The sequence below is a fragment of the Macaca thibetana genome, chromosome 20 (genome assembly GCF_024542745.1).
Source record: "Macaca thibetana thibetana isolate TM-01 chromosome 20, ASM2454274v1, whole genome shotgun sequence".
NCBI classification, from domain to species: Eukaryota; Metazoa; Chordata; class Mammalia; order Primates; family Cercopithecidae; genus Macaca; species Macaca thibetana.
Genome location: NC_065597.1, coordinates 10,441,740 through 10,466,357, shown reverse-complemented (window position 1 = coordinate 10,466,357; position 24,618 = coordinate 10,441,740). Strand labels below are relative to the sequence as shown.

The following is a 24,618-nucleotide window of genomic DNA, read 5'->3' as shown; positions in this document are numbered from 1 at the left end:
ATTACAGATGTGAGCCACCGTGCTGGGTCTCAGACTGTCACATTTCAAGTAGTCAGTAATCATACGTGGCTAGTGGCTACCATATTGGGCAGCATATATCTAAACTGTTCTAAACTGTTAGTACTCCTTACCACAGTGTCTTTCAGATTTAGCCCCTAACAATAAAAATGGGACTTTTCCTCCTGCTAACTAAGGTTCCCATGCACTCAACAAATGCATATTCTACTGAGAATTATCTGTGACATAGTAGGCTTTGATGGAAAGCCATGTAGAATGACCACCAATCAGCACAAGATGGGAAGCTTCTGGAGGACAGGCACCCAGGCTCATGCTGCTGCTCTGCTCTCCACCCCTCCCCATTCCCACATCCCCCAACTCCACCTGCCCACCCAACCCCCACCCCTAGCCCGTAGTTGTGGCCTCCAAAGGATACACTTGCTGTTTATTAGTGTCTTATTGTATATTGAGCACCAAACTTACACCAAGTTCTGGAGATACAGGAGTGAAGCCTATAGCTGTACAATGTCAGGTAGAGATATATGCTATGAAAACAAAACAGTGCTTCCTGTGTAATGAAGGAGGAGGGCATTTCTGTATTCCAGGACTTCTTGGAATTTCAGATTGTGTTTATATGATTTTCTTTTTTCTTTTTTTTTGTAGTTTTTGCTTATTCAATCAGTCTTTTAAGCAAATGTATATTGCTACATTTTCCCCAGTATATCATTGTTTTACTGTCCTTATAGTACTAGAACTTAGTTGAAAGAATAAAACATTCACATCGAATCTCCTTGTCTTTTAATATTCAGATGTGTAGTATGCAGCAAGAAGGGTAAGGGGATAGCAAGTGACTGGAGCCAGGGAAGTGACTCCTGTACTGAGTGATCAGAGGCTGGGCATGGTGTCTCACACCTGCAATCACAACACTTTGGGAGGCCGAGGCAGGAGGATCTCTTGAGTCCAGGACAAGACTAGCCTGGGCAACATGGCAAAACCCTGTCTCTACAAAAAAAAAAAAAAAATTTAATTAGCCAGACGTGATGGTGCGTGCCTGTGGTCCCAGCTACTCAGGAGACTGAGGTGGGAGGATTGCTTGAGCCCAGGAGTTTGAGGCCACAGTGAGCCGTATTTGCACCACTGCACTTTGGCCAGGGTGACAGAGCTAGACCTTGTCAATAAATACTTAAATAAGAAAACAGTGATCAGGCAGGCCTCATTGACAAGGCAACATTTGAGCAGAAATCTGAATGAAAAAGGGGCAAAGGGGTAAGGCATACAGGTATCTGGGGAAAGAACTTACAGACATTAAGAATAGTTAGGCCAGACGCGGTGGCTCACACCTACAATCCCAGCACTTTGGGAGTCCGAGGTGGGTAGATCACTTGAGGCCAGAGTTGGAGACCAGCCTGGCCAACATAGAGAAACCCCATCTCTGCTAAAAAACAAAAAAAGTAGCTGGGCGTGGTGGCTCACGCCTGCAATCCCAGCACTTTGGGAGGCCGAGGCAGGCGATCACGAGGTCAGGAGTTCAAGACCAGCCTGGCCAACATGGTGAAACCCCATCTCAACTAAAAATACAAAAATTAGCCAGGCATGGTGTTGCACACCTATAATCCCAGCTACTTGGGAGGCTGAGGCAGAAGAATCGCTTGAACCCCGGAGGTGGAGGTTACAGTGAGCCGAGATCGTGCCACTGCACTTCAGCCTGGGCAACAGAGCGAGACTCCATCTCAAAAACAAACAAACAAACAAAACACAAAAAATTAGCTGGGCATGGTGGCTCATGCCTGTAATCCTAGCTGCTCTGGAGGCTAAGGCAGGAGTATCACTTGAATCCAGGATGTGGAGGTTGCAGGGAGCTGAGATTGCGCCACTGCACTCCAGCCTAGATAACAGAGTGAGACTATCTCAAAAAAAAAAAAAAAAAAAAAGGAGTAGTTAAACATTAATACCCTGAGGTTATAGTGACTCTTTGGCCCACTTGGGGGCCATTGTAAAGTACAGTGAGAGGTAGGGAGATGTCAAAGGTTGACAGTGAAGTCAGAGTAAGCCAGATCTTGCAGAACCTTGAAAGCCATGGTGAAGACACAGGATTTATTCTAAATGTTATAGGTAGCTTTTGGAGGCTGAGGCGGGAGGATTGCTTGAAGCCAGAAGTTCGAGACCAGCCTGGGCAACAAAGTGAGATTCCGTCTCTGCCAAAAATTAAAAAAGAAATTTAGCTAGGCATGATGGCTCATGCCTATAGTCCCAACTACTTGGGAGGCTGAAGCAGGAGGATCACTTGAGCCAGGGAGGTCAAGGCTGCAATGAATCGTGTTTGCACCACTGTGTTCCAGCCTGAATGACAAAAGCAAGACCCTGTCTTTCTCTCTCTCTCTCTCTCTCTATATATATATATATGTATATATAAAATGCTAAATGAAAAAAAATCAGCTAAGTGAAATAAACAGTCCTTTTGTATGATTATGTGTATAGAAGATAGACACAGCTGGGTGCGGTGGCTCATGCCTATAATCCCAGCACTTTGGGAGACTGAGGTGGGTGGATCACTTGAGCTTAGGAGTTCAAGACCAGCCTGGGCAACATGACGAAACCCCATCTCTATAACAAACAAACAAATAAATAAATAAATAAAATAGCACCACATATTGTATCATTCTATTTATCTAAAATGTGCAGAATAGGCAAATTTATAGAGACAGAAGGTAGATAAGTGGCTTCCTAGGGCTGGGGCTCAGAGTAGGAAGGATGGATGAGTGAGAATGGAGAATGAGCAGTGACTGTTAATGGGTACAGGCTTTCCTTTAGGGATATTGAAATAGATTGTGGTGATGGTTGCTTGATTCTGTTAATAGACTAAAAGCCACTGAATTGCATGCTTTAAATGGGTAAGTTTTAAAATATGTGAAATATGGCCGGGCGCGGTGGCTCACGCCTGTAATCCCAGCACTTTGGGAGGCCGAGGCAGGCGGATCACAAGGTCAGGAGATCGAGACCACGGTGAAACCCCGTCTCTACTAAAAATACAAAAAATTAGCCGGGCGCGGTGGCGGGCGCCTGTAGTCCCAGCTACTCAGGAGGCTGAGGCAGGAGAATGGCGTAAACCCAGGAGGCGGAGCTTGCAGTGAGCCGAGATCGCGCCACTGCACTCCAGCCTGGGCGACAGAGCGAGACTCCGTCTCAAAAACAACAACAACAAAAAAAAAAAAATAATAAAATAAAATATGTGAAATATATCTCAATAAAGAAGAAAAGAAAGAATGAAAGAACGAAAAGAAAGAAAGAGAAAGAAAGAGAAAGGAAGGAAGAAAAAGAAAGAAAGAGAAAAGGAAAGAAAGAAAAGGAAAGAAAAAAAAGGAAAGAGAGAGGGAAGGAAGGAGGGAGGGAGAGGAAGAGAGGGAGAAAGGGAGAGAAGAAAGGAAGGAAGGGAGGAAGGAAGAAAGAAAGAAAGAAAGAAGGGAAGGAGGGAGGGAGGGAGAGAGGGGCTGGGCACGGTGGCTCACACTTGTAATCTCAACACTTTGGGATGCTGAGGTGGGAGGATCACCTGAGGCCAGGAGTTGGAGACCAGCCTGGGCAACATAACAAGACATCATCTCTACGAAAAAATTGAAAATTAGCCAGGCATGGTAGCATGTGCCGGTAGTCTCAGCTACTCAGAAGGCTGAAGCCAGGAGGATCACATGAGCCCAGGAGTTCAAGGCTGTAGTAAGCCGAGATTTCACCACTGCATCCCAGCCAGGGTGACAGAGCAAGACCTTCTCTTTAAAAAAAAAAAAAAAAAAAAAGTCTGGGTGCGGTGGCTCACACCTGTAATCCTAGCACTTTGGGAGGCTGAGGCGGCCAGCCTGACCAACATGGTGAAACCCCGTCTCTACTAAAAATACAAAAATTAGCTGGGCATGGTGGCACGCGCCTGTAATCCCAGCTACTCAGGAGGCTAAAGCAGGGGAATCGCTTGAACCCAGGAGGTGGAGGTTGCAGTGAGGCAAGATCACACCACTGCACTCCAGCCTGGGCGGCAGAGTGAGACTCTATCTCCAAAAAAAAGAGAAAGATCATTGGCTGCTGGCTTAACCTTAGATCAAGAATCTGCAAACTACAGCCCATGGACGAAATTCAGCCACTACCTTTTTTAGAAAGCCCATGAGCTAAGAATGGGTTTTACATTTTTAGATGGTTGAAAAAAAATCAAAAATATTTTGTGCTATGTAAAAATCATATGAAATTCAAATTTCAGGCCGGGGCGTGGTGGCTTACGCCTGTAATCCTAACACTTTGGGAGGCCAAGGCGGGCGGATCACCTGAGGTCAGGAGTTCAAGACCAGCCTAGCCAACATAGTGAAACCCCATCTCTACTAAAATACAAAAATTAGTCAGGCATGATGGCAAGTGCCTGTAATCCAGCTACTTGGGAGGCTGAGATGAGAGAATTGCTTGAACCCGGGAGACGGTGGTTGCAGTAAGCTGAGATCACACCACTGCACTCCAGCCTGGACGGCTGAGCAACACTCCGTCTCAAAAAAAAAAAATCAAATTTCAGTGCCATTGATAAAGTTTTACTGGAATATAGCTATGCTCATTTGTTTATGTGTTGTCTACGGCTGCTCTCAAGCTATAACACAGAGCTGAGTGGTTGAGTTGACAGAGACCATGTGGTTAGCAAAGCAAAGCCTAAAATATTTACTGTCAGACCTTTTACAGAAAAAAACTTGCTGACCCCCAGCCTAGACTACAGCAGAGCAAGAGAGGAAGTGGACGGACCAGTTAAGAGGCTCCTGCAGTATCCAGATGAAAGATAATGGTGGTTTGGTCTATGGTGGTAATAGTGGTGTTAGAGGTGTTCACACTCTGAATATGTCTTGCTGGTAGAACTGACAGGGTTTGCTGATGAATTGAATGTAGGGTGAGAGAGAATGGACAACTCCTTTGTTTCTTTCCTGAGCAACCAGATGAATGGTGGATTTTGAGGGATGTGTACACAGGTTTAGCGAGGAAAATCAGGAGTTAGGATCTGAACATGTTGAGTTTGACAATGAAAGTGCAATAAAACCATTCAAGGGAAGGTAAACAGGAGGCGCTAAATGTACAGGTCTGGAATTCATGGAAACAGTTAGGCCTAGAGATAAAAATTTGGGAGTCATAAAAGCTGATATGTAAATCCATGAATCTGGATGTTTTGGAATACTGTATATTGTTTATAGGAGAAATACAAAGTAGACATTACAGATCCACACATTAATATCACAGGGCCTCCTAGAACTTCCTGTGTAATTTGGGAAGGCCACTTCACCTAAATGTAAACTGATCTGAGCCCTTCACATCCATCAGCCTGGGTGGGAGTCACAGCTGCAGAGTGTGGAATTTCCCTTCAGGGTCATTCACCAGGGTTTAAGGTTCATGGCAGATTATCTATTCTCTTTTACTTTCCCCCTGAAGTCCACTGAGGACAATGTGTTGACAGGACATGCTACTTATGTTTCCTTTTTCACACCTTCTGGGGACTTCTCAGTTTGGAAATTTAAATTGTTCCCCTTGTGAGCATTCTGCTACCAGCAAGCAACCCAAACCCGCCTTCATTCCTTGTGCTCAAGGGAGCCAGGGAGTTTTTATGTTGATCACACAAATGATGTTTTTAAGAAAATAGACCAGTGGCAGTCTCACATTTCCCATTACTCATGATGTGAGATTATGACTGTGATCTTGGAAAGGAAGAGGATGACATAAGCAGCAGATATTCATCCCAACTGTGTAGCTTGTCTGTGGTATGGGTAAGTGGATGACTCAAATGCAAACCCCTTGACATGGCATCAGGGCTCCTCATAGGCTGGCCCATCTGCTTGTGCTGATTCATATCCCAACAAAGACACACACCTACATGCAGGCAGGGCCACATACACATGCACACACACATGAACACACACAGGCACACACACACGTTGAAGTTCAGCCACACCCCAAGCACCCCACATGCTTTCTCTCTATACCTTTTCACTTGCTGTTTCCTCTTCTTGGATTTCTCGCCTTTTAAGATTTGCCCTAAGCCAGGGGCGGTGGCTCACGCCTGTAATCCCAGCTCTTTGGGAGGCTGAGGCAGGTGCATCACTTGAGGTCAGGAGTTTGAGACCAACTTGGCCAAGATGGTGAAACCCCATCTCTACTAAAAATACAAAAATTAGCCAGGCATGGTGGCAGGCAACTGTAATCCCAGCTACTTAGGAGGCTGAGGCAGGAGAATCACTTGAACCTGGGAGGTGGAGATTGCGGTGAGCCGAGATTGCGCCACTGCACTGTAGCTTGGGCAACAGAGCGAGACTCCATCTCGGAAAAAAAAAAAAAAAAAAAAGATTTGGCCTGAATGTGGCCCACTGGAAGACTATCCTGACATTTCCTAAGTTTTTGTCTCTCTGCTCTCATAACACACTGAATTCCCCTGTTCTAGCAGTGCTAATTCTATTGTGATCATGTATTCATATGTCTTTCTCCCTCACTGGACTGTGCTCTTTTCATGTTTTCATGAAACAAACACCTAGCACCTATCACAGTACCCAGCATTTGCATGTGCTTAACAACATATCTGCTGAGAGAGCACTCTATGCTATGCCCAAGATGACTTCTGCAGAGTAAGGGGACTGGAGCCAGCAGTGAAGGGGTAGATTTGAAATGCAAAAAGCTGAGTCTTGTTTGGCTTTGGGGGCTGACAGCAGCTGTTCTGCACATCCTTTTGTTCTACCAGCCTTGGTTTCCTTGAGCCTTAAAGCAGTGCTGGCCCTCCTTGTCTTTACAAGGCAGTCAGGGATTTGCAAGTTCCCCCAAGCTCCTTTACCATCACATTCCTTCCAACAGCCTACATCACAGCATAAGGCATCTCTGAGAACTGCTGCTGCTTTGGAAAACCTCTGCTAAGTCCCAAAGCTCTGCCAGCAGGGTGCATTTGTCAGCCATCTTTGCAACCACACATATACATACACATACTTCCCCACACCATCAGTTTTATGTTGCTTCTGATTGACATATTTTTTTCATTACTATCTAGGCCAAAAGCAACATCAGTTATCCTTGTGCTAGAAATTAGCTATCTGAATTGATTTAAGGTCTGTATTTTCCTTAAGAAATCCTCTCTCCAATAACTTTTTCCAGCTCATTACATGTGAAAAGTAAAATTCCTAGAAGTTGTATTCAGGCAGATGAAAGCAGACTTGAAGTCAGCCTATAGCAGACCAGCCACACACTCTGTTGCAACTTCAGTCAGCAAAGCTAGAGGGCAGCTGGAAGCCCAGGCTCTCTGGAATGTTCTTCATTCATTTAGCCATTCATTGAACAAAAAGGTATTGAGACCCCACAGGCCTTGTTCTAGGTGCTGCAAATACGGCAGAGGACAAAACAGCCAAGGTCCTGAGGTCTTGGGGAGATTATATCTATTAGGGGAAACTGGCAGACCAAAAATAAGTAAGTGAGGGGCTGAGGAATGGTTTCTGTGATTTCTTATAGCACCCGAATGGCTTTCCGTGAGTAGAGGACTTGTATTTCTAGAAGTCAGAGCAAGTACTGGTTGACAGAGTTTGGAAAACAGCCTTGTTGAGGCTCCTGAGCCTAGGTCAAGGCCGATGCCTGGGCCTGGCATGCAGCATGACCTGACTGGCAAGGATGGCAATCTTTGTGGACTTGTTTGTTTTAGTAGTTTCTCTCTCTCTCTCTTTTTTTTTTTTTTTTTTTGAGACTGAGTCTCGCTCTGTCGCCCAGGCTGGAGTGCAGTGGCGCAATCTCAGCTCATGCAAGCTCTGCCTCCTGGGTTCATGCCATTCTCCTGCCTCAGCCTCCCGAGTAGCTGTGACTACAGGCACCCGCCACCACGCCCGGCTAATTTTTTTGTATTTTTAATAGAGGCGGGGTTTCACCGTGTTAGCCAGGATGATCTCAGTCTCCTGATCTCGTGATCCACCCCCCTCAGCCTCCCAAAGTGCTGGGATCACAGGTGTGAGCCACCATGCCTGGCCAGTTTTTCTCTCTTTTAAGGTTTCTCAGGCATACTTTTCTTGGGGGAAGTGGTGCTGCTAGCACTTTACATGCTTGAAAATAGCAGGAAATGGAGATTTCATTTCTGCAAAATAGATCATTCTCTCCTCAACTAGCACATCTCCTCTCAAACTAGCTAGACTATCATTACTGACCCATTCCAGAGGACACATCCAGTACCAAACACCTCCAAATAGGAGTGTTGTCCTGCGCAGGGATTTATATCCTCCTCTCCCCACCACAGGCCTCCTCCTATGTGGCCAATTTAGACTTGTTCAAGGGCACTATTATTTTCTCCAGTGAGACAGAATCTTGGGGCTTGAATCTGCAGGTGAAGTAAGTGGCAGGTTCAGGTTCCTGTGATGCGGTCCACTGAGCATGGGCTGAGTGCTAGGCTCCCCTAGCTGACTCTCCCTAGTTTCACCCTTTTCTTGCTACTTCACCTGTCTTTCTGTCCATCACAAATCAGACCTAAGCTGAACTCTTTCTTCTTGCCATCCTCTCTCCCTCTCCTTCATCCCTGTCCCTCTCCCGCTTAGGTCTTCCCTCTGGCCTCCAGATTCCAAGGTGGAATCCCTGTCTTCATTGTCCTCTGAACTCCATAGGCTCTGCCCATTGAAATCTTGTGCTGGTTTTTCCTGTGGTTTTGGATACTCAACATCTTTCCATCTTTCTCAGTTTTATGAGTGCAGTCTACTCTGTTTGTTCCTTTGGAGATCTCCCATGTCTCTTTTTGCTTTTCTTTGCAGAAAATCAGCCCTCCAGCCCTTCCTTTTTCTTTTATTTATTTTATTTATTTTTTATTTTTTATTTATTTTTTTGAGCTGGAGTCTCGCTCTGTCTCCCAGGCTTGAGTGCAGTGGCGTGATCTCAGCTCACTGCAACCTCTGCCTCCCGGGTTCAAATGATTGCCTCAGCCTCTAGAGTAGCTGGGACTACAGGCATGCACCACCAAGCCTGGCTAATTTTTTGTATATTTAGTAGAGACAGGGTTTCACCATGTTGGCCAGGCTTGTCTCAAACTCCTGACCTCAAGTGATCTGCCCAGCTCGGCCTCCCAAAGTGCTGGGATTACAGGTGTGAGCCACCGCACCTGGCTAGCCCTCCATTTTCATGCATTCTTTCATATGCATGCTAGGTTCTAGAATACAAAATGGGGATGCATCAAACCAGCCTCTCCCCAGGAAGCTTGGTATAGGGGGAAGAACTGGCCTGAAACTGAGCCAGAGGCCTGCAGAGAGAAGTGAAAGTGTTGGGTGTCTATGGAACAAAGTGGGAGGATGACCCATTCTGGCTCGGAGAGGTTCCAGCCTCTTCAGGAACAGAATGGGGAGGAGTATTCTGGGCAGATGGAATAGCGTACACAAAGCTAGGGAGGTGTCAAAGAATGTGATGTGTTTTTGGAGTTTTGTGGAGTTTAGTGTCACTGATGATGGGGTGTAAACATAAAGAATGATGGGAGATGAGGCTGGAAAGGTAATTTAGGCTGGGCGCAGTGGCTGATGCCTGTAATCCCAACACTTTGGGAGGCCGAGGTGGGAGGATCACTTGAGCTAACGAGTTTGAGACCAGCCTGGGCCACATAGCAAGACCTCATCTCTACAAAAAATCAAAAAGTTAGTGGGGTGTTGCGGCGCACAGCTGTGATCCAGCTACTTGGGAGGTTGAGGCAGGAGGATTGTTTAAGCCCAAGAGGTCGAGGCTGCAATGAGCCATGATGATTGTACCACTGCACTCCAGTGTGGGTGACACAGCAAGGCCCTATTAAAAAAAAAAAAAAAAGAAAAGAAAAGAAAGAAGGAAGGAAGGAAGGAAGGGAGGGAGGGAGGGAGGAAGGAAATTTAGGATATGACCTCCAAGAGAAAGGAAATTAACATACTGTTTCATTTAATCCTTACAACACCTTCCAGATTTTACTGCCTCGACTTTGCCTGTGAGGAACCTGAGGCTTGGAGAAGTTACATGACAAGTGGAAGGCAGCAGAGGCTGGGAGAAGTAGGAGGAGGGAAGGGGATGAAAAGAATTTGAATAATGGGTACAATACAGTCAAATAAAAGGAATAAGCTCTTGTATTTGGTAGTGTGCTAGGAATACTATAGTTAACAATAATATATTGTATATTTCAAACTAGCTAGAAGAAAATTATTGGAATGTTTCTATTACAAAGAAAAGATAAATGTTTGAGGTGATGGGTCTGTCCCAGTGGTTCATGCCTATAATCCCAGGAGGCCATTGTGGGAGGATCGCTTGAGCCCAGGAGTTTAAGACCAGCCTGGAAAACATGGCAAAGCCCTGTCTTTACAAAAAAACTTAAAAATTAGCTGGCTGTGGGCCGGGCGCGGTGGATTATGCCTGCAATCCCAGTACTTTAGGAGGCTGAGGTAGGCAGATCACTTGAGTCCAGGAGTTTGAGACCAGCCAGGGCAATGTGGCGAAACCCTACCTCTACTAAAAATACAAAAAAATTAGCCAGGTGTGGTGGTGCACGCCTGTGGTCCCAGCTATTCCAGAGGCTGAGGTGGGAGGATCACCTGAACCTGGGAGGCGGAGGTTGCAGTGAGCCAAGATTGTGCCACTGCACTCCAGCCTGGGCAACAGAGTGAGACCTTGTCTCAAAAAAAAAAAAAAAAAAAAAAATAGTAGGGTATTGTGATGTGCACCTGTGGTCCCAGCTACTCAGGAAAGTAAGGTGGGAGGATCAGTTGAGCCCAGTATGTTGAGGCTGCAGTGAACTGTGATCATGCCACTGCACTCCAGCCTAGGTGATAGAGTGAGACTCTGTCTCAAAAAAAAAAAAAAAAAAAAAATGACGTGATGGATATCTTCATTACCCTAAATTAATCATTATACATTGTTTCCATGTATCAAAATATCACATGTACCCCAAAAATATGAACAACTATTACATATCAATAAAAACAAAACAGTCACTAAGGGCTTGGGCTCCAGAGTCCTGGGTTTCGTTCCTAGCATCTCCACTTACTTGGTGCACTTAGTCCCCTACCTCTTCCTGGACCTAGTTTCCCATGTCCTCAAAGGGAGTGGTGAGACCAGAGCCTAGTTTGTTGTCAGGGGAAGATTGGAAGGATTCAGTTTAAAAGTCCATGGCTAATAAATGTTAGCTCTTAAGTGACAGAGTCAGGATTTACCCCAGATATGCTGAGTCCAAAGCCCTTGTGCTTTTCATGTATACCCTACTCCCTCCATTGATTGTGAAGGACATTATGTGCAATGCAAAGGAGAATCTGGATTTATCCCATAGCAACAGGAAGCACTAAAGTTTTTTAAGATGAGGAGTGATTTGGACTCACCTCATATGTTTGCAAGATCACTGTGTGGAGAGGACCTGGGGGCTAGGGGACCAGGACTAGGGGAAAGGAGAGAAAATGGAGAGGCAGGCCTGGGCGCAGTGGCTCACACCTATAATCCCAGCACCAGCCAAGGCTGGTGGATCATTTAAGGCCAGGAGTTCGAGACCAGCCTGGCCAACATGGTGAAACCCCATCTCTAGTAGAAATCCAAAAATTAGCCAGGCATGGTGACAGGCACCTGTAATCCCAGGTACTTGGGAGGCTGAGGCAGGAGAATCACTTGAACCCAGGAGGCGGAGGTTGCAGTGAACCTAGATTGCACCACTGCACTCCAGCCTGGGTGACAGAGGGAGACTCTAATGCTCCCTTCTAATGCTGTGGAAAGAAATCCCAGGGTTCCTGGAAGTCCAGAAACTTCGTAACTGACACTGGCTCTAATCTCAGTATACGTAAATTGTGGTTTTTCATGTCTTTCTTCTCTCCCAAGCTGAGAGCTTCTTGAGGGCAGGCACAGTGTCTGACTGTGGTCCTGGTGATGCACAATGAGTATTTCTCAAATGAATGACAGACTGTCTTCCAGCGTTCTACACACACACTGTCTCCCCCATTGTTCACTGCCACAGGAAAGCACTCCCCATGATCCCACCATTGCCCAGTGCTTTTGCAAACCCTCCAACCATCCAAAGTGGGAAAGATTCTCCCACTCTGGCCCGCCTTCTTTTGCATCGACCTTAAGTGATTATGCGGGCACAGTTTATAGCTTGGCCACCAGAGGGCTAGTCTCAATGCTCAGGATTTTTGAGAGCAACTTAAGGGCTTCATTGACATAGCAGCATTTAGAGGCAGATACTTTTGTTAGTTTCAGACTGAATCTGGGGCATCTGTCCATTATGAGGACCTGGTGCCTTTAAAGTACCACTTGCCCTGCTATATCCAGAAATTTATTGGGAAAATCCTATGTATCTTCTTCTAGAGTAAAGGCAGAAAAAAAAAAAAAGGGGGGGGGGCTGATGTTATGATAATCTGCCCCCTGCAGGACTTTTGAGGGAGAATGGGTCCCTGGGTAAGGGTGGCACAAAGACCGCCCTGAGCTTCAGGCTTGCCTAGTTGGGGTGTTCCACTCCAGCTTCAGCCCACCCCTGGTCGCTTGATCCTTCAAGCTGACAAGCTCTGGACTTGGAAGACTGCTTGGGCAGGCTGCAAAGCCTTTGACCTCAGCTGCCTCATCAGTAAGACACCAACCACATCTGTCTCACAGTCATGTCATGGTAAATGAGCAAACATGTGTCAAAGTGCATTGAAAAATGTGGAGCCCTGTGGCAATATAAGACATGTTTATTATACCTCAATCTCACCACTTAGATCACTACCCAGGGTTAGGATGAACACAAACAATAGCAAATCACAATTATAACAGGTCAAAAGTGGTTTTGAGCACTTGAAGGAAAATGATAGCAAAAAATAACAAGTTTTTAATGATTAAATAGAAATTACTCTTTAGATTGTGCAAGATAAATTACTATTACTCAACATAAAAGTATAATAAAACTTGTTTCAAAAATCAGAAGAGAAATAATCATTGGGACTTTGAATATCAGCATGTCACCCTATAGCCCTACATTTTTACATTTTTTGTGTGTGTGATTGCCTAATTTATTTCAAAACAGTTAAAGTAAGTCACTGGGCACGGTGGTTCATGCCTGTAATCTCAACACTTTCGGAGGCCGAGGCAGATGGATCACCTGAGATCAGGAGTTCAAGACCAGCCTGGCCAACATGGTGAAACTCCGTCTCTATTAAAAATACAAAAAAAAAAAAAAAAAAAAAAATTAGCCGGGTGTGGTGGCAGGTGCCTGTAATCCCAGCTACTCGAGAGGCTGAGGCAGGAGAATCGCTTGAACTCAGGAGGTGGAGGTTGCAGTGAGCTGAGATCACACAACTGCACTTCAGCCTGGGCAACAAAACGACACTCTGTCTCAAAAAAAAAAAAAGAAAAAAACCAAAGTAAGTCACATACTGTTTTTCCTGATCGTCACACTAGAATTGGTAGATAGTTACTTGGTTTAGATTCTCAAGATAGTACTCTTCTTTATCTAACAGACTCTAGATAATCTGAAGGAAGGGAAACACCATCTACGCGTGCGGCCTGCAGACATACCTGTTGCTGAGAGAGCATCTCTGAACTATTGGCGTACATGGAAGTGTATTAGCAAACCCTCAGAATTTCCAATCAAAAGCCCAGCCTTTACAGGTAAATTGGGATAGACTGGCCCTCCCTAAAGCCCACACCAACTTTCCCTCTCCATACCCTAACAGAAATGGCTTCCATCCAGAGAGCAGAGAGTGCCTGATTTCTGGGGCAGTCTCTGTCATCTCCTTTGATCTTCTGCCCTGCCACAGGCCCTCTCCATGGCTGCTTGCCTGCTGGAACCAACATCCTCCTCCACACTCACTCCTCTGCATTCTGGCTTCACATGGGCAAGGCAAGGCTTCATTCCACTCCCTCCTATTCATCAGGGAATGCCACCATTCTTTCGAGTTTCCTCCAACCATCACACACAGAATGTCCCCAAATGATCATTGTCTGATAGGTGCCTGGCAGCATGGTTCAGCCTATCTGAGACATGAGTACAAAGCATTTATGATTATTAATGGATTTTAGCTTCCAGGAGTGTCAAAAGTATCTATTTTGTCTGTGGATCACTGTGTTTGGTTTGATCAGTTAGAAAGGATCAAATGGGTAAATGAATTTAATGACTTTGGGTACATAAGTCGAAATGTCACATGTCCCACTGCCCTTCACTGTTTATAGAAAAAAAAAAAAAAAAAGATTTCCAGCTGGGCACGGTGGCTCATGCCTGTAACCCAGCACTTTGGGAGGCCGAGGCAGACGGATCACGTGAGGTCAGGAGTTCGAGACCAGCCTGACAACATGGTGAAACCCCGTCTGTACTAAAAATACAAAAATTATCTGGGTGTGGTGGCACATGCCTGTAGTCCCAGCTACTTGGGAGGCTGAAGCAGGAGAACCAGTTGAATGTGAGAGACAGAGGTTGCAGTGAGCCGAGATGGCGCCACTGTACTCCAGCCTGGGCAGCAGAGTGAGACTCCCTCTCAAAAAAGAAAAGAAAAAAAAAAATAGACTTCCACGCCCCACTTCCTACCACATGCCTTCCAAATCTTAGAGCTACAACTGAAAAGAGAAAGAAGGAAGATGTGTCTGGCAAGTGGCAAGGACCATCTCCTGGGTAGTCTCTCTAGCATCCTCTGGGGCCCCTGGGTCAGTGAAAGCCCTGCTGGAATCAGATCCCCTGGCTTCTGGGAGGTAGCGACACTGCCTACATGTTCTCTTCCAGGCCTACATGATAAGGCACCTCTGGGGCTCATGGACACACCCCTGTTAGACACAGAAGAGGAGGTGCACTACTGCTTCCTGCCCCTAGACCTGGTGGCCAAGTATCCCAGCCTAGTGACTGAAGACAACCTGCTGTGGCTGGCTGAGACGGTGGCCCTCATCGAGTGCGAGTGCAGCGAGTTCCGCTTCATTGGTGATTGCTCTGTCCAGGGGTGGGGTGGGGGGTGGGCTGATAGGGCCCATTCACCCCTCCCCATTACATGTCCCACAGAGGCCCAGCTTGGAGCTCAGGGCCTCAGGAGCTTCCCTGGGTAGAGGTGGTGGAAGCATGACAGAGCCTTCCAGGAGGCAAGCAGATTCCAGCATTAGAATCTTGCTAGACTCAGGGCTATTTTATTCCCTATTTGTTTTGGGATGGCCTGGCTGTAAAAGGGCACTGGAAAGTGTCAGGGACCACAGGAGTTGGTGTGAAGGGCAGGGAGCTCAGCTGGTTGCCAGTCGGCTTCTCTTCTTACTCTGCCCTTATGTATCCAACTGGCCTCCAGGCCTCAGTTCCTCTCACCATAAAATGAGGAATCCAGATTGTTTCAAAGGATGGTGCTACCTGCTCTTAATGTCAGCAAACTCAGAATAAAAGGGAAGGAGGGTAGATAGTGACAGGTTCCCTCAGAGTCATAGCAGAATTGTCCACTTGAGGTAGTGGCCTAAGGAAGGATGAGATTTTCCACCTTTGACAGAGAGGCTCTCTCCCCCTACTGCCCCAGGATGAGCTCTGTTTGGGATGCGAACTGAATGACCTCTTTGACCCCAAGATGCTACTGCTATCTAGAGAGAGAGGGCAGTAAACATTCAAGTTACACTAGGAACCCAAATGTCTGGAACCCCAGTCATTCATATTCATAGTCACCTAGAAAGTTGTCTGTGATGTGCTTCTGTATCTCCAAGTTGATTCACACAGGACATTAGCGTTGGCTCCATCTCTGCCTCCCATACTGCAGTCCAGGCAGGGACAAACTGCAAGTGCCACCCGCCAGCCCAGGCTCGGCCGGGCCCCTCCTCTCTAAGCAGCAAGACAACTCCCTCTTTTGGAATGACCTGCTCTTGGGTCAAGACTCGCAGGGTAAGTCTCAGGGCCAGTGTGCCCACCAGGAGGGCCTGGCTTGGGAGCCCCAGGCCAAGCCACGGGAGGCCACACCCATGGCCTCAGACACAGGAAAACAAAGTAATGTGGGGTCTTTCACCTTGAAAACCACACACTCAAAGCTAATCTAATCAGGTATGTTGAGAAGTTGTTTCAGAACAAGGAGAACCTAGGATAAGTTACAGCACCAGAAATCTGCCAAAACCAGGACCTGCAGTTAAACCAGAAATAGCCTCATTAACTCACTGTGTTCCCCTTTGTTTTTCAAGTGAATTTTCTTCGCTCACAGAAGATTTTACTACCGGATAATTTCTCCAACATTGATGTACTAGAAGCAGAAGTGGAAATTCTGGAAATCCCTGCACTCACTGAAGCCATAAGGTGGTACCGGATGAACATGGGTATGTCGCCAGGAAACTTTGGCCTCCCCTTGATAGTCTTGGTTTGACCTGGAAAAGCCAAGAACAATCTCCCCTTCCACAACCACTTCGGGCTTTGGGGGTTAGTGAGAGAAGTGGGTCTTCTGGCTGACTCTGAATCCAAGAGGATTCACAGCCTGAAATCCTGCATGCTGCTCTGCCGGCTCAGCCTTCCCACTGAGGGTAGGGAGTGGGCAACCAGCCAGGGGTGTAGGAAGCCCAGCCCAGCCTGGATCAGAAGGAGCCCAGCCTGGGTGGGGAGCCAGGCTGGAATGTCTCAGACCTGAGAGCAGGCTTCTCAGGGGTAGGGGAGGTCTGCCCTGCTTGTGAAAGTGTTGGGGACTAGGAGCACCCACCAGTCACTCCCATCCTTCCTCTTCCAGGTATGGTTGGAGGTGTGGGAAATGCTCAGTGCTTCGAGCATCTCACCTGCCCCCAAATTCCCTCATCACCTCACCTGGAAACTCCCGGCAGATGTGCCTGTTTCTGCCTATTCCTGACACTTGCTGACCCCTGTCCAGCCCAGGCCTTCGTGCTCCCAGCCCTACCTCATTCCAGCTTGTTCTTCTCCTCATGGTTTCCTCAGGGCCGTTCATCATTCCATTTCCCAACTCCGCCTCCATGGAAGCTACTGTGCATGTTATAGGGCACCTGCCACCTAAGCATGGCTTCAGCCACCATCCTGAGAATGTGTAGGACTGCACTGCGCATGGGAAATTTGGCCTGGGCATCACCAGACATTTATCCCATGGCAATCAAGCCTTTCCTTATCTTCAGGCATAGATTTCCCAGCCTTCTCCCAGACAAATAGAAACCCATCCTCTTGACCAGGCGCTGGTGGCTCATGCCTGTAATCCCAGCACTTTGAGAGGCCAAGGCAAGCGGATCACTTGAGGTCAGGAGTTCGAGACCAGCCAGGCCAACACAGTGAAAATCCATCTCTACTAAAATACAAAAATTAGCCGGGCATGGTGGTGTGTCCCTGTAATCCCAGCTACTTGGAAGGCTGAGGCAGGAGAATTGCTTGAACCTGGGAGGAGGAGGCTGCAGTGAACTGAGATCATGCCACTGTACTCAAGCCTGGGTGACAGAGCAAGACTCCTTCTCAAAAAAGAAACCCACCCTCTGTGGGGAGTGGCATGCTGCAGCAGGTCTCAGGACCCTGTCCCAGGGCCTTAGAATCCACTTAAGGCAGTGTGAGTTCAGCCCCTTCCCTCAAAGCCTTCTGTTCCTCAGAGAACATAGATCACTGTGGGATGATAGCATAGCCCCTGCTCCACAGAGCAATGCAAAGATGGAGGAATTGTGTTGACATCCAGGCTCTGGAAGCTGGCAGCACTCCTCAAACACAAAAGGTGGCTTTAACATCACAATAAGGGAAACAGCTGTGGTAACCTTGGTGCTGGACAGAGCTGACCTCAAATCCTAGCCCCGCCTCTGCCTAGCTTTGCAGTTCAGGGCAAGATACTTCATTAGCCTCTCAGGGCAGCTTCTTCAGCATGAAATGATGATAGCACTACCCCCTCTTGTAGGGTTGCTCTGAGGATTGGAGATGATCCACGAACATCCCCCAGCAGTGTGCCCACTGGCACATTGTTGCCACAGCAGCAGGGTCCTGAAGGCTGTGATAACTGTATTCTCTGGACTGTACCCTGGGCCCACTGTAGGAGAAAAGGTCCCACCCATAAACCAGCAACCCAAATACCCACCCTGAAAATAATGCCACAAGGTATGTCTCCGGGGGAAATTCTGCCCAGGAGAGCCAGCAATAGGGGCTGTGAATCCAGGAAGCCTGTAACACACATAGAGTTTCCAGGCTATGGTTGCCGTTCCTTACCCTTGGATGGTTACAGTAGAGCTTGGGACTAATGAAGACTCCTGCAGAGGCTGGGGCCAGATGGCTGCTTTCCTGAAACTTAGGAAATTCAGATGCTAGTGATACAGCAAATGAATCCCCCCACTCCCAACTCACCTTCCAACAAATAGTTATGATTTCTAAGCCTGAGTATACAAAAAAATTATACTGATTTTGAGAAGATCTCGACTTGGACTGTGCAAGGAAATATCCTCCCTCTGAGCCTCCTCGGTATAATGGATGTAGCAGTAGGAACCGAGCCCCAAAGCCTCCAATCCAGCTATGACCATGGGGGTCTAGGAAGACCATGCCTTCCTAGAGTTCACAGTCTAGTTCTATACACCCTTTTCCTTGACACAGGTGGCTGTTCCCGGACCACCTGTCCTCCCCTGAGCCCCGGGAAGGGGGCCCGCACAGTCAGCCTGGAGTCTGTGAAGCCGCTCTACACGATGGCCCTGGGTCTGCTGGTCAAGTACCCGGACTCTGCGCTGGGCCAGCTTCGCATCGAGAGCACGCTAGACGGAAGCCGACTGTACATCACAGGGAATGGTGTCCTCTTTCAGCATGTCAAGTGAGGCCCTCCTTAGGGCACGCTGAGTCCCATCACGCTTGGCTCTGCCCTTCCCTCTCGGAATAAACTGGGGCCTTTCCCACTAGCCAGAGGGGAAGTGTGTCCTTGGGGCCAGCCCATCATTTTAGCCATTCCCATCACCAGCACCGCCAAACTACCACCAGGTTAGGGCCTCAAAGGAGAGGGCTGGTGCCAAGGTACGAGGGTTGCTAAGGTTCAAAGGCTTCAGACCATTTCCTCTTTCTGTCCTCTGCAGTCCATTTCCCTGGTTCTAGCCCTGTGCTAGGTCTGAGGTGACCAGGCCACAGTCACACCCTCAGGGAGCTGGGTACCTCCCTGTGCAGACCCCTCTACAAAGGTCCTCTGCCACTCTTGGGAGGCTCACTGGACACACAGAATGGCCATAGCCAGGGGTGAGCCCTCCTTAGAAGCAGGGCAGGGCAGGCCAGGCCAGGCTTCCCAGAGGTGCTGATCCCCAGCCCTTGCCTTGTGGGATGAGCTCAGGATGTCTTCAGTGCAGGGGCAAGGAATCCAACCCTGTTTTGTAGAAGGGCAAACTGAGGTGCAGAACAACAGAGCAACTCTCTGAGGGTCGCAAAATAGTCTGGTACCAAAATTGAAGGTAGAAGTGGGTTTTCTGGAGCCCCTGTGAGAGGGTCAGCTGACCCTGAATGCTGTCTTTTCCCAATATTGTTGTTTTGGGCTCTTTTGGCCCATAAAGTCCATTTCTTTCAGAGATGTCCACCCTGATGTCACAGAGGGCAAAGACAGGTGCCTTGGAAGGGAGGGTTTGGAGAAGGGGGTTGATGTTCAGACCCCAGTCTTTTTCCAAGACTGTGGCAGGCTGCGGCACAGTGACTGAGATGTCTTGGACAAATGCGTATGGGGCAAAAAGGGAGTGGCTGGGCCCTCGGCTGGCCCTGGAACCTGAAACAGGGCCTGGAGACATGAAATTAGTCCATTTAGAGGGCTTTGCTGAAATAAGTCAAGCTCAGTTCCAAAAATGTGACCTGTTATCCAGGCTTACTCTCCTACAAGGTTAGACAGATTTCCAGTTAAAACAAGGAAACGGGCCAGGCGCAGTGGCTCACACCTGTAATCCCAGCACTTTGGGAGGCCAAGGCAGGCAGATCATGAGGTCAAGAGATTGAGACCATCCTGGCCAACATGGTAAAACCCCGTTTTCATGTGGCCACTCAGACTGAAGCTAAGAATCTCCTTACTATAAATACAAAAAATTAGCCGGGCGTGGTGGCGGGCACCTGTAGTCCCAGCTACTCAGGAGGCTGAGGCAGGAGAATGGCATGAACCTGGGAGACGGAGCTTGCAGGGAGCCGAGATCGCACCACTGCACTCCAGCCTGGGTGACAGAGTAAGACTCCGTCTCAAAAAAAAAAAAAAAAAAAAAAGAAACCCCGTCTCTATTAAAAATACACACACCAAAAAAACATTAGCTGGACGTGGTGTTGGGTGCCTGTAGTCCCAGCTACTTTGGAGGCTGAGGCAGGAGAATCGCTTGAACCTGGGAGGTGAAGGTTGCAGTGAGCTGAGATCGTGCCACTGAACTTCAGCCTGGCGACAGAGTGAGACTCTGTCTTAAAAAAAAAAAAAAAAAAAAAAACAAGGAAACGATGTTAATAATGCCTGATTTGAGCCAGTGTTGTGGCAAGGCATCCTAGGCATGGAAAGTTTACAGGCTCGACTCTATTGGGGTGCATTGCTGATGTTCTTCATAACACGCCTTTCCTCTGGGTAGGAACTGGCTGGGGACTTGCCGGCTGCCCCTGACAGAGACCATTTCCGAGGTATACGAGCTCTGTGCCTTCCTGGACAAAAGGGACATCACCTACGAGCCAATGAAAGTGGCTTTGAAGACTCATCTGGAGCCGAGGACTTTGGCACCCATGGATGTGCTCAGTAAGTGAGAAAGCTTCTAGGTTTGAATTTAGCATCAGGGGAGTATCTGGGGGATTGGAGGGAATAGATGAGGTGGCCAGGACGAGGAACTGTAGATGGAGGAGGAGGGGAAAGCCAGGCCAATATTTTGGATTTTTACAAAAGGGAAACTATAATGTTAAGTGCTCTGTCCTCACCTCCAAGCCCACAATTCATCTCCAGCAGCAGACAGGGCTGTTACCCAGTCTGCAGCCATGCAGGACCCCCAAGGCAGGCCTGCCTTGACCCTGGGAGCTGACTTGTTGTGCTTCTCATAGCCATGCAGGGAGGAGCCTCCTCGATGTTAAACAGAGCTGTCCCTGGGTCCATTTAATAGCTGAAAAATAGGTTCAGAGAAGAAAACTCGCTCAAGTTACACAGTGGTCAAGCTGGGGTTTGACTGAGTCCAAAGCTACTGTTGTTTTCACCAGCTGCCTATAACTTCTTATTACCAAAAATCTGGGGGGCAAAGTTTAAGCTGTATTACTATCATTTAGCACCATTCAACATTTATTGAGTACTGGCCATATACCAGGACAGCAGTAGACATTGGTGGTACAGAAGTAAGCAACAGAGTCTCTGTCTTCCTAGAGTTCACAGTGTAGTTCTATACATCTTACCTCTTGGTTATATAATCTAGTTATATACCCTTCATTCATTACAGAGCTCATTAGAAACTGCTTCCCAAACATCAGAACAAGGCCTACATATAGTCAGCTCCAGGAAAAGGGTCATGGGTTCATCTTCCCAGCATATAGCCCCCATTCTCCAGACATGCCTAGAGGCTTAGTCTCATAAAAGTGACAGGGATTTGATGGGAGTAGGCTCCATGACATTTGCCAAACCACAAACACAAACACGCAGAGGGAGATTCTTAGTTTCAGTCTGAGTGGCCACATGAAAAGCTACACACCCAGGACACACCCAGCCAGAAACTGGAGGCAGTTGGCATTGTAGGTGGACAGGGTCATCAACCCAGCTTTCCTGAGGGAGGAGGGTCAGGTGAAGAGGGGCAGTGCCCTTTCCCACCTCACCACCCAGGAAACCTTGCAGCAAGCAACGTTTATGTCAGGGATTTCTGCTGCTTCTCAGAGTAGGCAACACAATATGACTGAGGAAAGATATTGAGACTTAACATGAAATACACTACTGACCAAAGGGCCCTACCTGCTTTCCCTTCTGGCCATATGATTATGTGTTCTATCTCGATTCCCATAGATGAGTGGACAGCAGAGATCACTGTGTATTCCCCACAACAGATCATCAAAGTGTATGTTGGAAGCCACTGGTATGCAACCACCCTGCAGACACTGCTGAAGGTACTGCCAGCCTTGGCTGCCCTGCTCCCCATCTGGCATCACCACCTGAGCTGCTCTGGGGGCCATCACCTGGCCCTCACACAGCTTCCAGCACTTGCTTAGAACAAAGACTTTCCCGGAAGGCGCAGTGGCTCATGCCTGTAATCCCAGCACTTTGGGAGGCTGAGGTGGGCAGATCACGAGGTCAGGAGTTCAAGACCAGCCTGACCAACATGGTGAAACCCTATTTGTACTAAAAATACAAAAATTAGCGGGGTGTGGTGGCACGTGCCTGTAATCCCAGCTACTTGGGAGGCTGAGGCACCAGACTCACTTGAACCCAGGTGGTGGAAGTTGCAGTGAGCCGAGGTTGCCCCACTGCACTCCAACCTGGGTGACGGAGTGCAACTCTGCCTCAAAAAACAAAACAAACAAAGCGCAAGTGAACCGAGCAGCCTGCTGGGAAGGCCCTCTGGAGTTTGGGTAGGGAGGGGGCCAGCTCTGAGGGGCCTGGACTGAGAAGGAGGTACGGTGGGCTTCCAAATGCCTTGAGATGGTGGTCTAGGGGCCATGAAAAGTTGAAGCAGGGATGATGTGCTTCTCCCTGGATGCTCTGCTCCCTACCATAGTTCCCTGTGACTGACAAGACAGGGAGATGGAAATCTCAAAGCTTCTGCTCTAGTGTAGTTGGGAAAGGGGAGTGAAAGAAGATTGACCTGTCCCTTCCCAAAGACCGAGGCTCTGAGACTGAGTCTGGTGTCCAACCCCCTCCAGTATCCAGAACTGCTGTCCAACCCTCAGAGAGTGTACTGGATCACATATGGACAAACCCTGCTCATCCACGGGGATGGCCAGATGTTCCGACACATTCTCAACTTCCTGAGACTTGGCAAACTCTTTTTACCATCTGAATTTAAGTAAGTGAAGCAAGGACACAGTAAGATGAAATCATGAAGGCTGACCCCTCCCTTAGCAACAAAGGAGACCTGATTTGCAGCCTTCAGGGAGGAGGTTATTTTATTTCGGCGGCAGCAGCTCCAGGAACTTATGCCCCCTCCCACACTCCCACCCTAGCTGCCCAGTCAGACATCTTGTCATTTGTAGGGAATGGCCCCTCTTCTGCCAGGAGGTGGAGGAATACCACATTCCATCCCTCTCAGAAGCCCTTGCACAATGTGAAGCATACAAGTAAGGAAACTTTTTCACGACTCTATGTTTAGAATTTGGTCCTTTAAATTCCTCTTGAAATCCTGTCCTAAGTCCCACTCCTAGAGGATCCTGTTCTCCTTGGGGTTGAGGGAGTGAAGCAGGCCCAGGATTGGCCAGTGACCTAGGCAAAACCCTTTAAGAGCCCCTTCTTCTCTGCTGTCTAGCATTAACTCCCAGCCAAAGGGCAGATCTGACCAACTGGCCAATGGCCTGATGGAAGTCTCTGCTCACTAACCCACCCCTCTTTCTGCAGGTCATGGACTCAGGAGAAAGAATCTGAAAATGAAGAAGCTTTTCCCATCAGGAGGCTGCACGTGGTGACAGAAGGGCCAGGGTCACTGGCAGAGTTCAGTAGAGACACTAAAGAAGTAAGCCCCAGCCTCCTCTGGTTGTTGTTGTCCTCAAAAACCACTACCACCAGGCTCAGGGTGGAGGGAGGCAGGCTCAGCTACTGAGGGATGCAGTAAAACGAAAGAGCAGGGCCTACATGGATTCCTAGGACAGAACCTGGTTTCTGAACCGTGAAGGAGGCACAGGAACTTACTGGCCACTTGTGGCCTGCGATGCTGATTGAATCTCCTGTTGGAATGACAGGCCACTGGGCTGGTACTACCCCTACTCAGCCTGAGCAAAGCTCAAGTGGGTGACCCCTATCAGGGATGAGATTGTTCAGGGAGAGCAAGTGAAGTCCTGGAGGCCCAGCTTATTAGATCTTGGGCAAGGTGTTGATGTCCATGCCCAACCTATCCAGAGTTACTGTGCCCTTCCCTCCCCAGACCACAGCCTACATGCCTGTGGACTTTGAAGACTGCAGTGACAGGGCTCCATGGAACAAGGCTAAGGGAAACCTGGCCAGGTCCAACCAGATGGAGGAGGCTGAGCAGTATACCCGGCCCATCCAGGTGTCCCTATGCCGAAATGCCAAGAGGGCTGGCAACCCCAGCACATACTCACACTGCCCTGGCTTATGTACCAACCCCGGACACTGGGGGAGCCACCCTGAGAGCCCCCCAAAGAAGAAATGCACCACAATCAACCTCACACAGAAATCTGAAACCAAAGACCCTCCCGCCACTCCCATGCAAAAACTCATCTCCCTGGTGAGAGAATGGGACATGGTCAATTGCAAACAGTGGGAATTCCAGCCACTGACAGCCTCCCGGAGCAGTCCCTTGGAGGAGGCCACCCTGCAGCTCCCCTTGGGAAGTGAGGCTGCTTCCCAGCCCAGCCCCTCAGCTGCCTGGAAAGTCCATTCCACAGCCTCAGAGAAGGATCCAGGACCACAGGCAGGGGCTGGAGCTGGACTGAAAGACAAGGGGCCAGAGCCAACCTTCAAGCCATACTTCCCCCAAAAAAGACCCATCACCCTGAAGGACTGGAGCAAGCAGAGGACCAAGGAGAGAGGTGAGTCCTGTCCCACTTTGATCTAAGTCTTATTCACAACAGAGAAGGCAAACTCCTTGGCCAAGATGGCAGAGCAAGTTAGTGACAAAGGAGAACTAGACCCC

At 48.2% G+C, this 24,618-nt stretch overlaps 1 protein-coding gene across 4 annotated transcripts in view; it reads left to right on the top strand.

Moving 5' to 3' along the window:
• The window catches only part of KCTD19 (potassium channel tetramerization domain containing 19), a 38,016-nt gene that overhangs the window by 9,642 nt on the left and 3,756 nt on the right, over positions 1-24,618 (top strand). For 3 of the 4 annotated variants that reach the window (XM_050772849.1, XM_050772851.1, XM_050772850.1), the window contains exons 3-12: positions 13,428-13,578; positions 14,684-14,875; positions 16,093-16,224; positions 18,458-18,668; positions 20,425-20,585; positions 21,822-21,922; positions 22,676-22,818; positions 23,006-23,089; positions 23,364-23,478; positions 23,887-24,514. In XM_050772849.1, coding sequence (XP_050628806.1) covers positions 13,428-13,578; positions 14,684-14,875; positions 16,093-16,224; positions 18,458-18,668; positions 20,425-20,585; positions 21,822-21,922; positions 22,676-22,818; positions 23,006-23,089; positions 23,364-23,478; positions 23,887-24,514 — 1,918 coding nt within the window. The remainder of the gene's footprint in view (positions 1-13,427; positions 13,579-14,683; positions 14,876-16,092; positions 16,225-18,457; positions 18,669-20,424; positions 20,586-21,821; positions 21,923-22,675; positions 22,819-23,005; positions 23,090-23,363; positions 23,479-23,886; positions 24,515-24,618) is intronic. The other variant, XM_050772852.1, reaches the window with a different exon arrangement.